General features: G+C 43.8%; 1 protein-coding gene across 22 annotated transcripts in view; it reads right to left on the reverse strand.

Annotated features, from left to right (window-relative positions):
• Nucleotides 1–480: 480 nt before the first annotated feature.
• RNF152 (ring finger protein 152) overlaps nt 481–19,725 on the reverse strand; it is a 71,556-nt gene continuing 52,311 nt past the window's right edge. For 21 of the 22 annotated variants that reach the window (XM_081563370.1, XM_081563377.1, XM_081563374.1 and 18 more), the window contains one exon: nt 481–5,249. In XM_081563370.1, coding sequence (XP_081419496.1) covers nt 4,491–5,105 — 615 coding nt within the window. In that variant the 5' untranslated portion in view covers nt 5,106–5,249 and the 3' untranslated portion in view covers nt 481–4,490. Of the gene's footprint in view, nt 5,250–13,827; nt 14,006–17,092; nt 18,688–19,725 lie in introns of those variants that run through there. The other variant, XR_014075105.1, reaches the window with a different exon arrangement.

The raw sequence follows: 19,725 nt of genomic DNA on the forward strand, positions 1-19,725 counted from the left end.
AGCTCTTGAAATCAAATAGACTGGAATAAATACTCTACGATCAGGAAGAGTCTGATCAATGCAGATACATCTCAAATTGAATTTTCTGCTTCCCTTTACTCACTTAAAAAGCAATTTTAGTAACTTTAATAACCTTCAGGTCTTTACATTCCATGGGCAGTGTTTTTCTAATGTCAAACAAAGTGTCATTGTGCAAGGATTCAAATCTTCAATTATTTCAGTGATAACTAAAAAAAAAAAAGACTAAAACAATGTCAAATCTCACTCTAAAAATAGTACCTGCATTTTAGTCTGGCATCTGAAAAACAATGCCCACCTATGCCCCCCTCAAATACAAGGACAAGCCTGCAGACTTCAAGGGTAAACAAAAACACTGCCTATAAACACTGCAAACCATGCTTGCTCCTATATTTCACACCTTACTAGGGCAGTGATGAAGTCTGAGTAAGATGTGGGAAGTGAAGAGGGATTTCATTAGGCTTTTTTCTTTCTTTCTGTAACATTTACTTTTTGGCCACAAGACCCTAAATACAATTTCACAGTACAGGTCATGCAGGTCAAACATTTTAAAGCTACTGTCTAACTACTTACTATTTTTTGACAATAGATTCACATGCAGCTAATGATCCCAGAAAAGGGGCTTTATCAAGCACTCTTTAAGCCTCACTGATTTTTCCTTGGCCCAGAGTATCTAAGTAATAACCCCAAAGGGCAATCAATGCATTTTTACTATCATACTTGAGATCATTTATTTTTAAGTCCAGAAAGGAAAAAAAAAATTTAAGCCAACTGCATGTTACTAAACCACAAATTGTCTTCTCCATCTTACTGTTTACTCCACTAACACCTTGATGCTAGATTCCACTGCACAACCCTCCAGAACTCCGTTGTCCAATAATGGTACCCACTTGCCACATGTGAGTGGCATCAATTTAATTAATTTAAAATACAAAATCCAGTTCCTCCTTCAGACTAACTTCATTTCAGTGGCCCAGTAACCAATGTGGCTACTGTATTGGACAGCGTAAGTTCTAGAACATTTCCAGAATGTTCTATTGAGCAGCGCCAATTGTGAAGATCCCAAGGGCTGCACCAGTACAAGGTTTAGCCATCAAGGGAACCACTCTTAAGTCATGTGCAAGATTAAACTTAATTATATTCTTGAAGGAAATATAGGTTTCTGATCATAAAGTATGACTGGAATTGAACCCATTGTCTTTTCATCACTACCTATGCCCCAGGTCACTGTACAGAATTTTCCAAAAACAATGGTTTTTGATAGCATACTTGACTCTATTTAGCATATTCAGCATTCTCTTGGTTATGTCAAAATCATTAATAAAGAAAAATCCATGCTTCTTATAGTTTACTATTTACACAACACTCCACTGTCCTTTACAGGTAAAGGGGGAGGCAGGGGGGGAAACCCACGTTTTGCAACTCAAAAAATTCAGATCACATGGTTCTCTTTAATTGTCTATACACATCCCTAAATCAATCCTCCTTTCATTTCCCAGAGAGGTAGATGCTAACTAAAACAAATATATAAATCTACAAAAACAAAGACCTTAAACAATAGTTGAGTTAGTAAAGGGTATTCATCCACCCTGAAAGGAGATCGTAGCCCGACAGAGACGGCGACAGGTCTAGCAAGGAGCAGGAGGAAACCGCCCTGCAAAGTCCTGGCCCCCCTTTTGCTGCAGAACAAACTGTCTTGCATCTCTGTGGGCCTGCGTGGATTCATCTAAAAAATCAAGCCACCAGAGGTTGCTTTCAGATCCAACTTCCTGTGCTTTCAGTTGTGAGTTTTTTCATTCATACGCAACTGTGAGTTCTGGCCGATGGTGTCACTGGGCTAGCGTCACATGGGGTAGATGTGTTCTCAGGGTCATGAGTAAGTGCAAAAGGCCATAGCAGTGGATGCCAAATAACACCCAACAACACGAAGCCTATAAACATTTTATCCGGCAGGCTGAGACATCACATACATGCGCACACTCACACTCGGCACACACAGGATTGCACACTGCTAAGCAGGTACACAAATAAATAACTAGTAGGCAGAATCCACTTAAACAACGGCTTTGCATCAGTAAGACTCACACAGAAACTCTGACTTTGGTTGCTGTTGTACCTTAAATTGTAATGTCAAGAATCTATCATAGAGCCGATTAACTTGGCACTGCTAAACTGCAATTGGGATTGTTTTTAAGTAAAAAGTATGTGGACATTTGTACTCTACGGGTTTGTGCTAAGAAACACAGGGCACTTATCATCACATATGTCGGTGTCTATATATAACCTACAGACCATGTAGAATTCTATCACACTATACTCCAGGGCTAGTCATTTCATATAGGACATAAACATATGTGGATATCATTCACAAAAATAATTTGAATATGGCATGACTTAATATTGCAAGAGTAAAGTCCATTTGAAATGCAGAATCCTTAGTGTAACATTTCTGTGGGTTTTTTTCCCCGAGAGGAATAGAAATTAGGTCAGACATGCATCACGGCAGCCTGGGAGAGTTTGAAATTGAAACGAACCCAACAGTATATTAGGTTACGCAATAGAGGATAGTATTCAGCTAATATGATACCTAAATTATTAATACCAAACAAATCCTAGATTATTTGTTGTATAATGCCCAATAGCTTACACAATAAAATGGCATTTTAACCTAATTTCTCGTTTGAGATTTCAAATACATTTTCTAAAGGGCTAATGACAAATTTGAAAAACCCAAGTTCATATTTTTATATCAAATTCTCATGTCAATGAATATTAGCTTGGGATTCTATTCGTTATATTGTCATTTTATCTCAGTTGATGCCATAACTTTAATGTGCATATTTTGTGCTGCTTGAAGGTAAAAGTTAGCATGTAGGTAAATTAAATTATCTCAGTCTTAAGGATTATTTCTAGCCTCACTTTTTAGAGGCAGTCACTGCTTATTTTTCTGTCCCCTGTTTTCAGGAATTCAGTGGAACATGGACATATCTGTGCAGGCGGGCAGGGGGAGGGGCTTGGCACGCACCACTTGCCTCATGAATTCCATAAAAGAAACTAGACCTGTAAAGCTCACAGCTATGTCTGAACGCACACATATTCAGGCACAGAATGTATCATTTAAAACCGGCAGATCCTTCTTCATGAGCAACTGCAGGCCATTAAACATTTAAGAACGTTTGTGAATTTATGATGAACTGGTCCACTTAAACTGGGAATGGGAATTGCTAATTCACCTTGCCATTTTTCTCAATAAAAATACCTTGAAATACAAGAGAAAGTCTCACTTCTACTAACAAGAAGAAACTGGAATTTGAAATGGTTTAACTCTCATGGAGCAATCTCTTTCAAGAAATAATCACGGACTGTCTTAAAACGCCAGTCCAGGTTTGTTAGCAATGACCAACACTCACGGCTGTTAGAATACATCAAAACCGGGAGAAAAGCCAGAACCTTCTGTATTCTCCATTTGTGCCGTACCGAGCACAGGACTCGAGTACACAGAAGAGGAGCAAGTGTGGAAGTGACAGGCCTGGGACCCTCGCCGGGTGGGCCCAGGTGCCCGCAAGGTGGCCGTTGTTTCAGACTCTGGACCCTTTCATGCCCGCGAAGTCCTACTCCCGGGATTCTTCTGAAAAGATTCAAAACCTGAGGTAAATCAAATTACACACACACACAAATACACAATATTTACATTTAAAATTCTTATTTTGTGAGATGGCTTGAGAAAAATTGGCATGTAGGTTTCCTGTGGGATCAGGCATTTCTCATTGTTACTCAGTTTATTGCTCCCCTTTCGGGCCTTCAGTTTAATAAACACGTAGCGAGGGCTAATTACAAGGGAGGAAAAACGAAGGTACGTGACAAAACACAGCACGGTGGAAACACCCGTTCAGATGTTTTCCTGAAAAGACATCTGTCCGCTTAACTTATTTTAATTTGGGTGCCATTCAAAACGGTATAAAAAGTCTCAGCAACTAAAGGGAGAGGAGGTCTCCTTTTCTCAAACTAAGGAAAGAAACCAGCGTGGCAGGTTGCAGTCGAGTTTTTACATGGATTTTCAGGTTTAATTCTACTTGTATGCAGAGCATCTCTGTTTTAATCTACCACATTGAGAGAAGATCACATTGTATGCACTTCCAACAGTGTAACGTCTAAGTAGAATAGGCCTATCTCGTAACATGATTTGGAGAAATGATAAATTACAGCCCATTTAATAGGTGATTATGAGGATGCATGCAACCGTCTTCGAAGCTGCGGCCGCCAGGAATCAGAGCTCTCTGCCTGGTTTCCCACTGAGGCCGCGGGTCTGCCCTTCGTGTCTGTCTTCGGGAAATCAAACGGCGGCCCAGGGCCCGGGGGCCAGCACCGGGCCCCCCGGCATCAGCGGGCCCCCCGCCTTCTCACCGCGATCCCCCCACCAACAGCTGCTCAGCCCCGAGTGGGCACCCACGGAGACCTGCCCGCGGCCGCCTTCAGCCGCAGGATATCACAGTGAAGCGCTTAGAAATGCAGGACATGTTGTGGAGCACGATGCCCAGGAGGAAGACCAGGACGCAGGCCACCAGGATGACGGTGCACACCCCGGACCAGGTGGAGCTCTTGGCCGCGCCCCGCCGGTCCGGCTCCTCGGCCGCCGCCTCGCCCGGGGCCCCGGGCTGCAGAGGCTGCTGCTCGGCCGCGGGGACGCTCACCACGGCCACTGCCTTCGGCTGGCCCCCGGGCAGCAGGCGGCAGCCCGCGTCGCCGGGCAGCAGCGCGCGCTCCTTGGAGACGGGCAGGGGCAGCATGTAGCACCCGTTGCTCGGGAGTCTGATGAAGACCGGCGTGTGCTCGGAGGCGTGCGGGATCGCAATGACCCCCAGCACCTCGGGGTCGTCCGGCAGCTGCGACACGGAGAAGCCCGGGGGCAGCCTGGTGGTGCCCCGGCACCACGGGCAGCGCACGTCCTTCTGGCTCGTCCGCATCTGCTGCAGGCACACCGAGCAGCACGTGTGCTTGCAGTCCAGCAGCTTGGGCCTCCGCCGGGGGCTGTAGTAGTTGAAACAGATCTGACACTCCAGCAGCGAGTCCTGCGAGAGCGTCTCCATGGTGCGCGCCGGCGCCGAGGGCAGAGCCGGGCGGATCCCGAGTCAGAGGCCGCCGCTCCGCCCGCTTCCTCCCGCGGGGCTCGCCGCAGTCGCCGGGGGGTCGGGGCGCTCACGGGCTTCCAGCATACTCAGGCGCGCGCATTTCTGAAGGAGACAAAATCGCACACAAAGTGAATTACTTCCAACAAGCCGAGACGGATGTATTCCACGGCTCAAAGGTCTGGATGTCGGGCTAAAGTTTCCCGCCCCTGAGACTGAAGAGTCCCGGGATGTCCAGTGGACAGTGAGTGAGCGAGTCCTCTCCCCGAATACTTTTCTTAAAGAAACAAGTATCTCTACAGGGTATGCAATGCCCCCCAAATGTTGTACAGAGGAAGCCTGCTGTTTCTGTTTGATTGTTCTTCTGAACTGTTCTCCTAAATACATTGCAGAAATTCTCTCATTTCCAATAAGCTTGTAGCATTTCCTAAATGTCTTTCCTTTGCACCTCTGGCCTTCTTTTCCGGACTCAGCTCACCATCCTGTAAGTGCTCATTGCCAGATACAGGCAACTCTACACATCCAGGTGCATCATGAAACCAGCTCACTCGTTCGACGTGGATTAGTACTATTCCTCTCTCACAGTAACTAAAATGGTGCCACCAAAGAAGCACACTCAGGTATCGGTTATCTTTTCCACCACATCACCTGAACCAAGGTAATTTTTGTCAAATGGCTTTAAAAAGAGTCAAAAAACAAAACAAACAACTGCCAAATAACAACAATGAATCTTTAGGCAGTAGGGGTCACAAAAATACACACGATCACTAGTATGTTTCAGTCAGTTCTTTTAATTTCACGATTATTTGAGGCTGCGTTGACAGGCCCCAAAGCAAATACCATTAATTCACTGATTATAATCAAGTATTATTGTCAAAGAAAACTGGCAAACAACCGTTACCAAAAAAAAAAAAAGAGGAGAAGAAGAATGTTAGCCTTCTGGTATTGATAGGAGGCAGGATAACTTAGTTCAACTTAACTGGAGTTTAAGGAATCCATCAAATGTTTTAAGAAAGGCTGCCCAACACCATTTCCTATTGAAAGCATCTAAATTATGTGTTCTGAATGGAACCATGATGACTCTGGAAAAGACTATTCAACCATTGTTGTAGAAATAATTGCTAGTCCTAGAACCCCACCTACACCCAGAAGCAGGAGCTAATAATATAACCTCCTTCACTTTTTCTTAAAAAGAGAACCTTCTTTTTCTTTCTGATTTCTTTTGTGAAATTAAGAATACACCCCTCCGTGGTGATTACGATTTAAGATCAAAATCAAAATGTAGAAAAAGTTTAAAGTCAGAAATAATCACTGATAAAAATTAATGTTGACAATCAAAAGAGAAACATTTTAAAATATTTTGCTGTAGTAAGAGGACTGAAATTATTGAAAATAAAATATAGTAACATAGCATTCAGAAAGCGTATATTATAATCAACTGCTCATCTATCCACTAATTCAAGAAATAGTTGTGGAATAATTGAAATTTGCTAAGTGTAGAACTTAAAATGTTCTTACCAAAAGAAAAAAAAAAGATTAAGATGTAAGATGATGGATGTGTTAATCAATGAGATGTGAGGAGTCCTTTCACAATGCATACTTATTTCCATACTTTAAAGTGTCCATTTTAAATGTCTTACAATCTATTTTGTCAATTATACCTCAATAAAGCTGAAATAAGAAATAAAAATAAAAAAGAAATATCTATTGAGTATCTATCATGCAAAAAGCACAATACTAGCCATGGTAGATTATTAAGATGAATCAGACCCAAATACCACTCCTAAGCTATTTAAGGTTAGGCAAGAATGAACTCATGAACGTATTTTCTCTCCCATTCATTTATTCATTCAAATTCTCATTGAATATTTACCATGTGTCAAGCATTATGGTAGTTATTTTTGTCCCTTGTACCAAAGACCTTGTCACCACCCATAAGAAACTCCCAGCCTAGACGTACTTAAACAGTTATGCAAGTAAATAGTTGTAATATAAATATAGTGATGCTTGCCTTACTGGAGCTGGATGGAACAATCAAAGAGGCTCAGTGAAGAGTATGGATTATGCAGAAGATTTAGACAGGTAAAATCAGGGGCAGGTTACTTTCAAGTTCAGAAATCAGCAGGAGCAAAGGAAAAGAGGTGAGCAATTACAGAGTTACTTTTATACTCTGGCTGTGACACTGGCTAGATTTTTTTTCTGACACAAGAGAAACTTTCAGATGCCATCTCTAAGAGCTTCACAGTTTTAGCTTAGACATTTAGGTCTTTGATACAGACACCTTTTATTTTTTTATTTTTATTTTTTAAAGCCTTTATTGAATGTGTCACAGTACTGCTTCTGTTTTTGGTTTCTTGGCTGCGAGGCATGTGGATCTTAGCTCCCTGACCAAGGATCAAACCCACACCCTCTGTATTGGAAGGTGAAGTCCTCATTACTGGACCAGCAGGAAGTCCCCGCATGCCTTTCAAAGAAACAAAATTCACACAGAACCTGCAAGCACCTTCCCGCAGGCAAGCCAGGGAGAGCAGAGCCCGCAGGGAGAGGAGAGGTGACTGGACCTGGGCCCGGGCCACAGACCCCAGACCACAAACTGCGGACAGCCCCGAGTGCTGAGGACACGGGACTCATCAGGGAGCCACAGTCAGGACAGACTGGAAAGACCTGCTGGGAAGCTACTGTAATATTAGACAAGAGATAAGGAGTGCGTGCGTGTGCATGTGCGTGTGTACGTGTGTGTGCATGTGTGTGTGAGTGTGGGCGGGCATGTGTGCGTGCATGTGCGTGTGTGCGTGTGTGTCTGAAGTCAGCTCCTTCCTTCCAACTTGGACTCTGCCAGGTGCGGGCGCGATCTGCCCACAGGCACTCCTGGCTCCTGAAGGGCGGCCGTGAGCCACAGCTCGGGGAGGAGGAAGGCGCGGAGTCCCCTGGCCCTGCCCCAAGACCTGCCACACCATCGTTTTTCAACAAAACCAACACGCACTTTATTCATGAATGTATGTTCCAAGTAATGTTCCCTTAATTGGTGTCGAGCTCCCTTAAAATTAGATTATATGACTCAATTTCCAACATATCCAAGTTAAAATTTCCAACTGTATCCAAGAGTAGGCCTTAAAACACAGGCCGAACACAAAAGCAGAGGGGAAAACAGTTCCTCCCCTCTCTGCTCAGCTATTCAAGTCACTCTGACCACAGGACAGCCTCTCTGATTTGCTCTATGTGAAGCCAGCCCGTACTGAGTTTATGTTCTTTCTGAGTTTATGCTCCAGTTTATTTTCGGTCTCGTAATTAGTAATGATGATGATTAGTTAGGTAAAGAGAAGAAGATTTATGAGGCTCTGTACCAAAGCTAATGATGAATCATTCTTTCTCCCTTTCATCTCCCTTTCTTCCTTTCATAAACCCCAAAGATGTGAGTCAACTATAGAAAAAATAAGGTCCACATAAGCTAGAAAAGAAACTCAAAATTCCCAGTCAAGCGCAGGACACACACACACTGGCAACCTGTCTTTGCCACTAGTTTCCTTACAGGAGCGAGACGTGATACTCAGAGTAAACACCCAGATGCAAAAGGAACGAGTATTTTGGTAGAATGCGTAAAAACAGGTGTAAACTGAAATACAATGGAACGATTTTTAAGGCACTACAAGTTATTTTGAAAGAACGTAAAGATTAAAAAAAAGAAGAAGAAACCAACCAGACGGACCACAAAAAGAGGAATAGCAGCTGAGGGAGGGCCTTCCCAAACCAACATGGTTTACAGGATACAACTTATGGTCAAACGTATCTTCATAAAACAGTAGTTTTGGCACTTCCCTGGCACTCCCCTGGCTGGGGCTCTGCGCTTCCACTACAGGGGGCACAGGTTCAATCCCTGGTCAGGGAATGAAGGTCCCTGTATGTCACACAGGGCAGCCAAGAAAAAAGTGTATACCTTAATTTTAAAACACTTAAACCCAGTTTCATAAATATTGTCAACTGCACAACATCCAAATGAAAGGCCCTGAATCATCATTGAACTCCATGCTAATTCATGCCTCAGTTTTAAAACAGTTTGAAAAACTGAGATGTGTATAAATGGAGGAAGGTGTGACTTGGAGGGAAAATGCCAAAGCCAGAGGGATATGTATATTGTCATTGTTGTTCAGGGTCAATCGACATTTGGTGTTTTACAATACCAGTATATTTTCACACAAGAAAATTTCTTCCTGTTAAAAAACTACATAATTTTAAGCATCTTTAGTAAAAGTGTGGGTGTGATCACGTGCTCCCATGAATTTAGTGGGTGATAAAAAGCAAAGGTCTTCAACACTGAATTTTTATAGTTCAGTTGCTTTCAGAAGTCCAGGCACATAAGAATAAAAAAGCTGATAAAATATATCCAGTCATCCCTCGGTGTCTGTGGGGGACTGGTTCCAGAATCCCTTGCAGGATAGCAAAATCCAAAAACGAAAGAAGAAAAAAAACCCCAAGAATATTCAAGCTCCTTATTTAAAATGGCCTAGGATGCTGGCCCTCTGTATCCTCAGATATGAAACCCTCAAATATGAAACTCTAGGATATGGAATCCGCCAACTATAATCCAGGTAGTTTTACCCCGCTTATACTTTCAAAATTCTTCATACACTTTGACTGAGATTTGCAACCGTGACACCAGCTATGAAGCCTCTCCCCAGCGCTGTGACATGAACTGGCATCGACTACAGCTGACCGACCTTGATGGCTCCATTCTTTGGTCCGCATGAGGATCTTAAATTCAATGGTCACGCTGAAAAAAATCTCCAAGTCAGAGATTAAGCTAGTCACTATATGCTTTTCTTACTCTCTTAAAGTAGCATGTCTTCTTGATATAGGTCATTTACTTATTCAAGAAAATGTAAATATTTGAAATGAGATTAAAGAAAATAATTACAATTCCATTTAATCTGGCATCTCGACTGGCAAGACCATTTAGTTATACTGGATCTTGGCAAACACTCTGATTAGTGGCAAGAATGGGAATGGCTTGGCGGTGCCAGGTGTGTGGTGACGTTTGGTCCTCTGGCAGCAGAGAGCAACCCTTTCAGGACACAACTGCCTAATGCATGTAAAGTCCAACTGGCATAACAACTGTCTGTTTTCATGGAGAAGGCAGTGGATTCCAGGGCTCTAACAAATCTCAAATGAGAATTCTATCAGCCCAAGCTTTAAAAAAGAGTTGTCCTGTTTTCTCCCGTGAGCATCATGGTTTGCAGTCTTTGATGATACAGATAAATCTGGAGAGTAAGAATAGTTCCTTCAAAGTCTTGAGCACGGACGTCCCTGGCGGTTCAGTGGTTAAGACTCTGAACTTCCACTGCAGGGGGCATGGGTTCAATCCCTGGTCAGGGAACTCTGATCTCACAAACAACACGGTGTGGCTGAAAAAACAAGTCTTGAATGACCAAGAGGTACGGGGCAAAGGATGGTGACAGTGCTGGAGGCAGATTGGCCTCGGTAGCAGAGGCGGGCAGGGAAGGACAGAGGTCACTGGCTAAATGGGCAAAGAGCACCAGACCCACTAGCAGGCAATGGTCACCTGGGGCCTGGCCCCAGAGCTGTGGGACTAGCCTTGCCAGCACTGCTAATGGGATAACCATGAGTCCAAGGGGCATCCACGTGCCAAAGCTTCTGCTGCAAAAATGCAACTAACCAAGCAGCTGAAACGGAACCACAGTCTCCAGAGCTGTATTTACACAGGAGCATTTCATTTAAGTCAAGGTAGGGAAAAGAAGAACAAGTCGGACCCATCCACAACTTGGTGATAAGTATTTAAAATCAAAGCATATTGGAATCAAGACATTCTTAGGAATTAAAGCCAGATTTCAGTATAACAAGCACTGGGCTTCGTTGGTTTGTTTGCTTTAGTATCTGTCAGACAATCGTTACTAATAGGAATTGGGAGAGAAAGCGTTTAGCTCCAGTTCTGCCCTTAAGGAGATGGGTTACCTTAAGCAAATCACCTCTCGGTGAGTGCAGGGTCCTCACCTCCAAGGACACTGGACTAGATGGTCCCTCGAGTCCCTTCTAGTGAAAACGGTTCTATGACCTGAGTAACTGCTAACCAAACTCGGGTTTTCAGCAAATGACAGAGCTGTCAGGCTGTCTGTTCTACAGTCATTCTCATTATACTCGACAGATCATCTACCCATATTAACTGCCAGTGATCTCATGCATGTTTACATGAGACATCTAAAATAATAACATCTAAAATGCCCATCTACAGTGGGCATCTAAAATAAACAGGAAACATTAGATGTTTCTTCCCTACTGTATAGTATAGGGAACTCTGCTCAATGTTAGTGTCAGCCTGGATAGGAGAGGGTCTGAGGGAGAATGGACACATGTACATGTACGGCTAAGTCGCTCTGTCGCCCACCTGCAACTGTCACAACAGTGTTAAATTAATATTCCCAACATGAACTAAAACGTTTTTTAAAAAAGAAGTTTCTTCCTTTATGCCTTGAATTTAATGAATGAGCATCAGAACACCCTAACAGAAAACAGCCACAACTTTGATTTGTAGGAATAATCAAAGGAATTACTATTTTACATCTAATCAATAACCTTCTCAGTTCAAGCAAGATATCCCCATTATCAAAGCTTGCAGCTAGGTGAAGGTGAGGTGCTAACTGTCCCTTGGGGAGACACCTGAATAACTGTCTGGCTCACACTGAAGCCAAGGTTAACACTGGCCTCGGACATACAGTTGCGCCTTCAGTTGCTCTGATCACCCAATGATGGTGAAGAAAGAAAGGTGCAGATGGTCGCAAAGGTAGAGAAGAGATATAAAGGACTGTCAGGGGATCCCCAGGCTCCCTGGAGAGAGGCGATGATGAAAGATGCCACCAGATAGACAGGTAGAGCAAAGGGGAAAAGATCAGTCACTTCAACGCGGAGAATCCTGAGTAGAGCTGAAGGAACTGAGAACCAAAGTCAAGGGGAAGGGTCAACATAGCAGTAAAAGGGAGACTCTTCTTCAAGTGATCACACAAATTCAGTTGATCATGCACAGGGCTTAGACAGAACCGCTAAGCAAAGAACCATTGCTTGTTAGGGCCAGAGAGGATATCGGAGCCCAAGTAAACTAAGCTGGCCCACTATTCTTTTGACTCCAGACACTGGATAGCAAGAGTCAGCGAGAAGGACAAAGAAATATTCTTTATTTGATTAAGCATCCCATCTGACCCGTGTCAGCATCACCTCAGATAGCAGGGCGGCTCTGAGCTCACAAGTCTCAAGAGATGCCAGAGTTTAAGGTGGTATCGCAAGGCAAAATCTAAAGACAGCCCAGTGCCAAGGAAGCACATTAAGTCACCTTTGGGGCGAATGGCTTGAGGGCCAAGACTGTGCGTTAAGGACTGAGGGGCTGTCTGAGAGGCAAACGCCCCGGAGAGCAGAGGCCTCTCTCTGCCAAGGACCCCCATGGCCCCTGCTCTTCATGTGCAGGGGACAGAGAGCCTCCGAAGGCCCCAACAATGGCCGATGGAAATATCTGCATTTTCATAAAATGAGTCACACACGTGCATCCCCACGCCTGTTTCTTACCCAGCCACAAGTTCCAGCACAAACTGAAACCTTCAGGCAACTTGTTCTTTAATGTTCTCCCGTGATACGCCATCTACTTCAGGGCCCACAACCTTCCTCTGTAGGGCAGATGAGGCGTCTTTTAGGGTTTTGGATTCATGCAGGCTTTTCACAAATATGCAGCTTTGCCATCAAAGCGTCAAAACAGTCGGATCGCACGTCAAAGAGCATCTGAGGCTGCGTTCCAATAAGACTCCCTTTACAGAAAGAGGCCACAGATGGGATCCGGCCAACAGGACATCATCTGCTGACCTCAGGTCTACATCGTTTCTCATCAGCTCTGCCCTTAATCCCTGAAATTCAGTATATTACTCCAGAGACACCCATCCTCAAATCAGCTTATTGCTCGAACATGAGCTATCTTACCTGAGTTTTCTGTCAAGCCACAGGATGCAAAATATTTTCATAATTATTTGAGGAAGACAGTAAGGGAGTATCAGCTTTACAACCGCATGGTCCTTTTAAATGACTATTCCCAGACAATAGGAGGAAAGAGAGCTGAGCAAAGCACACTGACAATGGCCAACATCTGCTTGTCCCACCGACAGCACATATTCACTGAGACCATCAGTGAGAACTCACAGTTAGGGCTCCAAACGTTCCTCACACTGAAATATGTGGCTCTGCTGCTGCAACAAACAAGCGATGGCTCTAGAATTCCTTATGACAGCTCCATATTAAAGACAACCCTTCATCTGATGGAACTGCACAGAGACACCATGATAATGCCTCTTGATGGGTCTGAACTTTGGATATGATTCTTGTTTTTCATCTGCATCATCCTGCAGTAGCTCAACAAATTTAGATTTGGCCAGGTGAATCTCAGCCCTATACAGAAGCATCTTCTGATGGTTCAACTTTTGGATACATTTCCCAAACACATGGGCATCCCTTCAAAGTGCGACAGAACGTGTGGGATTTACAGCGAGGACACCATTCATCTGAGGACTCTGAAGGCTAGAAGGAGACACAGGGCAAGAAAGTCTTGGCTCAACCTTTTTAAAACCACCTAATTGTTAAGACTCTCCTATTTTCACACATGAAAAAAGTTTAATACATATATTTCTTTTTTAATTAATTTTTATTGGAGTATAATTGCTACAGGCTTTCCAGGTAGCTTAGTGGTAAAGAATGTGCCTGCAATGCGGGAGATGCAGGAGACAAAGATTCAATCACTGGGTGGGGAAGACCCCCTGGAGAAAGAAACGGCAGCCACTCCAGTATTCTTGCCCAGAAAATCCCGTGAACAGAGGAGCCTGGTGGGCTACAGTCTATGAGGTCGCTAAGAGTTGGACACGACTTAGTGACTGACAGACACGCACACACAGTTACTTTACAATGCTGTGTGAGTTTCTGCCGCACAGAAAACTGAAACCGCTCTGTGTATACGTGTGTGCATCGTTTCAGTCGTGTCCGACTCTGTGCGACCCCATGGACTGCAGCCCCCCAGGCTCCTCTGTCCATGGGATTCTCCAGGCCAGAAAACTGGAGTGGGTGCCATGCCCTCCTCCAGGGGGTCTTCTCCACCCAGGGATCGAATCCGCAGCTCCTGCGTATTGCAGGCAGATTCTTTACCACTGAGCCACCAGGGAAGCCCTATATGTATACATATATCCCCTCTTCTTTGAATTCCTTTATTTCTTAAGAGTTCTTCAAGTTACCTGGAGAACATTCTATATTAAACATTTGAAAAAAGGATGGCGCCTTAAAAACCTGGTGGGTTTTATGGCATCACTTTAAATAAGTCTATTCAAAAAACACTCACCAGATTATTTTCTCTGAGCAGGGAGTGTTTACTGCTCCAGTCTCCCTACCTACCCTCAATATCGATGATTCATCGCACGAATTAAGCCTCAAACTGAAGTTGCAAAGAATTCCTAAAGGCATCAGTACTAAAATTAAGCGCCACAGGGAGTCAGCTGTCAGTCTGTTCATCACTTATGCTTTTTCTTACTTCCAGCTGCAGTAATTCAATGAGCGTTGATTTTCCATTTAGGCAAGGTAAGTAGAAAAGAAAAACGTACAAATCCTTAAACTAGATATCGAACAGTGCTGCAACCAAAGGTTATCAATCACTAATTCATCTTTCCAAACCAAACGATAAATCCAAAAGATTTTTCCACTTGCTTTCTGATATTTTTAAGTCACTTTGAGGTAAAATTTATCAATAATAAAATGCACATATTTTAAGAGTACAGTTCAATGAGTTCTGTCCAGTGAGAAGCTGTGTAACCACTGTACCAATCAAGCTATTTCCACCACCCAAAGGGGCCCCTGCGCCTCACCCAGCCTGTCCTTCCTACCCCCACCCGGACCCCCAGCCCCTAAAGTCACTGCTCTGCTTTCTATCTTTGAATCTGGTTGTGTATTTAAAGCCCTACCTGTGGGTTTTGACTTAGGCGACAGTAGCAATATTCTGAGAGCACTTACAGATTGTCCCAGGACCATGATTTCTGAAAATAAGGTGTTTACTCAACTTCACAGAGAACACCCTACAGTGACAAGCACTACTATAAATGCACGCATTCAAACATGTACCAAGTAAGAGGCACCGCTCTCGGTTTGAGGGTTTGAAAGAGAAAAACACGGGGCCAATCTTTGCAAAGACAGCCAGACTCATAGCTACAGGACCGTGTGACCTGGGCTCAAGGCGGGCGGGGTAGAGGATTGGGTAGACACGGAGAAGGAGCCCCTGTCTGTCTGGGGAGCCAGGAGAGACGTTTGCAGGAAAAGACAGCATCTTGACTCCAAGCTGAGGACACAGCATAGGCAAGGGGCAGAGTTCCACGTGGGGCAGAATGGGGGTGGTTAGGAACGGGGCCAGTGCCTAGGGTGCCAGCAAGCAGCTCCAGGACCCCTGTAAGAGAGGACGGTGACAGCGCCCAGCCCACCGGCCGTCAGACTGAGCTTGGGCACCACGCAGGCAGCTCTTGGTGCCGGCAGCCGGTATGGCCGCATCCCAGGAGGCGCCCAAGAGCAGGCGGGGGCTTCGCAGGGCGGCGGGCTGGGGGCAGTGCTAGCTAACCTCCCACCCCGGGCTCCCAGCTCAGCGGAGAAGCAGATGATGAAACGGGGGGTTAAGACACGACCTCGGCCACACCGCCCTAAAGCACAACAGGAGGAAACAGCTGGGCCCCGAGCCGAGGCCACTTCCTCTCCTGCCCGCTCTGGTCCTAACGACTGAGCACCTGTCCCCTGGGTAGATGCAAGGTCACCAGGCGGCGAGGCCTCGCGCGGGCAGGGCTGAGACGGGCAAGCGGGGAACGGGGGCGAGCTGAGCAGGACAGTGGGGGGCAGGGCACCGAGGGAGCCCCAGGGCCCAGGAGCAGCTGGAAACAAGCGTTCTTCTTTTATGAAGAGGTGGAATCCCAAGGAGTGGGACAGGGGCCCCTCCTTCCTCCTACACAGAGCCTGGATTTTATCTGGGAGGTGACGGGGCTTGTGAAGACTTCATAGGAGAGATGTTATCCAGTTGCTCAGTCATGTCCGACTGTGCGACCCTATGGACTGCAGCACGCCAGGCCTCCCTGTCCATCACCAACTCCCGGAGTCTACCCAAACTCATGTCCATTGAGTCGGAGATGCCATCCGACCATCTCATCCTCTGTCATCCCCTTCTCCCCCTGCCTTCAATCTTTCCCAGCCTCAGGGTCTTTTCCAATGAGTCGGCTCTTCCCATCAGGTGGCCAAAGTATTGGAGCTTCAGCTTCAGGAAGAGAGGTTTCCCAACCATAACTGCATTATCATTATTATTTTGGACTATTTTAAAGAATATAGCATGAAGTACATTCCTGGTGGTGATTCATCTCCAAGATCTATTTCCAGAACTTGTTCATCTTCCCAAATAGAAACCCTATAGCCATTAAACGGGAACTCCCTACCTTCCACTTCCCCAAGCGCCTGGGAGCCTCTCTTCTGCATTTTGTTCCAAGGAACTACCTATCTAGGTAGGTACTTCATGTAAGGGGAATCACGTAATACTTGTCTTTTGGGTCTGGTCTATTTCACTAAGCATGTGTTCAAGGTCCGTCCATGTTGAATTAAAGCAAGTTTCAGAATTTGTCCTTTTTTATGGCTGAATAATATTCCACTGTGTATTATTTTTTAAAGCTTCCCCAGCAGTGGGGATGAATTGGCAGGAGTTCAGCTGAAAGAGAAGGATGGGCAAGGCTGGAATGAAAGCTGTGAGGATGGAAGAAAAGGGAAGAGCGAATGAAGAGGACTTGGAGACAGGATGGCAGTACAGCGTGAGAGGAGAGCGAGGAGAAACTGAAGGCGGGACGAGCGAGAGATGCCCGGTTTCTGGTTCAGACCACTGATTGGAGGTGGCAACTTTGAGGAGCGTGGCTCTGCTGAAATGCAATGGGCGGGTTGGATGGGGGGTGGGGGGTGGGTCTGGGGGTCAGAGAGATGCCCAGTACTCTCTACATTTTGAAACTGTCTAATCACTGGAGTCCTGACTTCCATGGGACGCTTAGACAACTATTGGGAAACTAGCTTTACCACATACTGTTATTTATATGAAGTTATATTTCACCAAGTCAATTATTAGACAACAAAGAAATAGGTATTTTCATTAATAGGCCCTCTAGAAAAAATGGAAGCAAGGGAGGAGAACAGTTACTCACAAATGTTCCAGTTTATAGAGATTAAACCTTAACAGTATTCCTATTCTTTTCACTTTTGAGAAGCTACAGTCAAATACCTATATAAGGGGGTGTGCGGGGCCAAAATGATCACTAGGTCATCACGTTGTCAAATAAGGACTGTCTCTGGGCCCACAGCCATTCCTTGCCTTGTAAATTCCCTTCTGACTCAACACCAGGCTGTGATTATAAAACCGACGCAGGGAAATGCTGGATTCAGCCCCTCTCCCTTTCTTATTTATTCACCAGAGCTCCTTGCTCCTCTGTTAAGCAGACGCGTCTGTAGATGGTACAACCTTAGATGGTGGGCAGGTCTTCATAAATGACACAGCATTAAAGGGCACACTTGCTCTCACATACTCTCATTTTATCTCAACTGAAACAATTCAACTTTCCAAGGAGGGGCAAACTGAAATGTGAGGCTATGAATGACCCAAACCTTTATACCCAAGACCGGGCACAAAGCATTTAAGCTGGCTGTGAGGAAAAAAGCTTAGCAATTTAGGACACGGTGTTCACCCCCTACTCTCCCCAAGCACCTTCAAAGCAAAAAACACTGTAAAAATACAATCTCTGTGTCAGATAAAAGCAATAACTCATTTTATTTTAAAACTTGACATGTAAATGACTTCTCTAATTAATAAAAATTCTTGTTAAATATTAACAAGAGGTCTCATCATCAAATAAGGAACAATTTACTTCCAAAACCTTTTTGAAAATTATGTAACCTTTTTAGAGTATAAATACATATTCTAAATATAGCATGTATGTGTGGCAATATATATGTGTCATGATCTGTTAGGATATTTATATATATATATAGGTCACATAAGATCCAAATCATTTTGTGGAAACTAACAGAGACAGACAATTCTTAACTCAAACTGGTTTTGTTACAGAATTATTGCAATTTTTCTCCATCACATCAAATACATTCGATTCTAGGGGAAGTAAAATACTTAAGCCAGATTTTTAAACAACTGATAGTCACAACATCTGAGTTAATCAGTAATGGCCAACACTTAAAAACAATTTCTACCAATGCCTTTTCCAATATCCTTTTCATATTTTTTTGGTTTGAATAAAGTCATCCTAGAGTATTCAGGATTCGAGTAAGTAGGGAAGTTGGTATTGTTAGTCACAATATGTGGATTTTTTTGTGTTAAGTACATATGTATAGACATAATACTTAACTAAAACTGCTTAAAACATAAAACTATGTATCTTTATAGTACAGAATACTTATCTTCCGAAGCTAGCTTCCCTGTTGGCTCAGATGGTAAAGAATCTACCTGCAACACAAGAGAGACCTGGGCTCGATCCCTGGGTCGGGAAGACCCCCAGAGAAGAGCACAGCAACCCACTCCAGTGATCTTGCCCGGAGAATCCCATGGGCAGAGGAGCCTGGTGGGCTACATCCATGGGGTCACAAAGAGTCGGACATGATTGAGCAACTAACACTTTCACTTTTCACACATGTATAGACATACTACCTAACCAAAACTACTTAAAACATAAAACTATGTACCTTTATAGTACAGAATACTTATTTTCCAAAGCTAGCAGCACAGTTAAATAAATAAGTCTTATTTGGTGAAAACCACTAGCCCAATTCACTAAGGCAAATATTACATTTACCAAATAGTCATGGACTGATACTACCCTGTTACCTCAAGTCTATTTAATCTACAAATAACTTACTATAAGAGTTCCAGTTTCATTTAAGAAAAAAATTCTCTATAACTTATCTTTCTTAGAATATTCATAAGATATATCTAAAAACAGGAAGCTAATATTTTTAAAATTACCCAAACTCTATCTTTGAGTTTCAAACAGTCCGATTTAATAAGCATTCATTTAGTAAGTAGAAAGCAAATGAAAAGAGTCTTTCAGGCCAGAAAATAAAACTGATAGGATTTTAGAAGCCAACTGTTTATGGAGCCCACCTGTGTTAGGTCCTGCCTGGTTTTCAAGCATGTTTTCAACCACCAAGTGGTAATTTTCTATGCTTCACATTGCTGAGTTTTTGTCAGTCTGCTCCTATTTTACGAGTACCTTTAATAACACAGTAAATCTATATCTGCTTAATTCAAGATATTCTTTCAAAGCAGAAGAAATGGTTAAGCATATTTCAAATCTTTATGCCAGTTATACAATGGCAGCCAGCTTCCTCCTGTTCCTGGTTCTATGTTTCTTCCACTAAACTCAATGACTTTTACCAACAGAGAAAATAGCTGTTTCCTTGCTTTATGCATATTATGACATTTTTCACAGAGACATAATAATAATAGGAATAAAACAACAAATACAGATTTAAATGAAAATGGACA

This window comes from Giraffa tippelskirchi, chromosome 14, assembly GCF_054371585.1.
Source record: "Giraffa tippelskirchi isolate mGirTip1 chromosome 14, T2T-mGirTip1v1.2.pri, whole genome shotgun sequence".
Taxonomy (NCBI): Eukaryota; Metazoa; Chordata; class Mammalia; order Artiodactyla; family Giraffidae; genus Giraffa; species Giraffa tippelskirchi.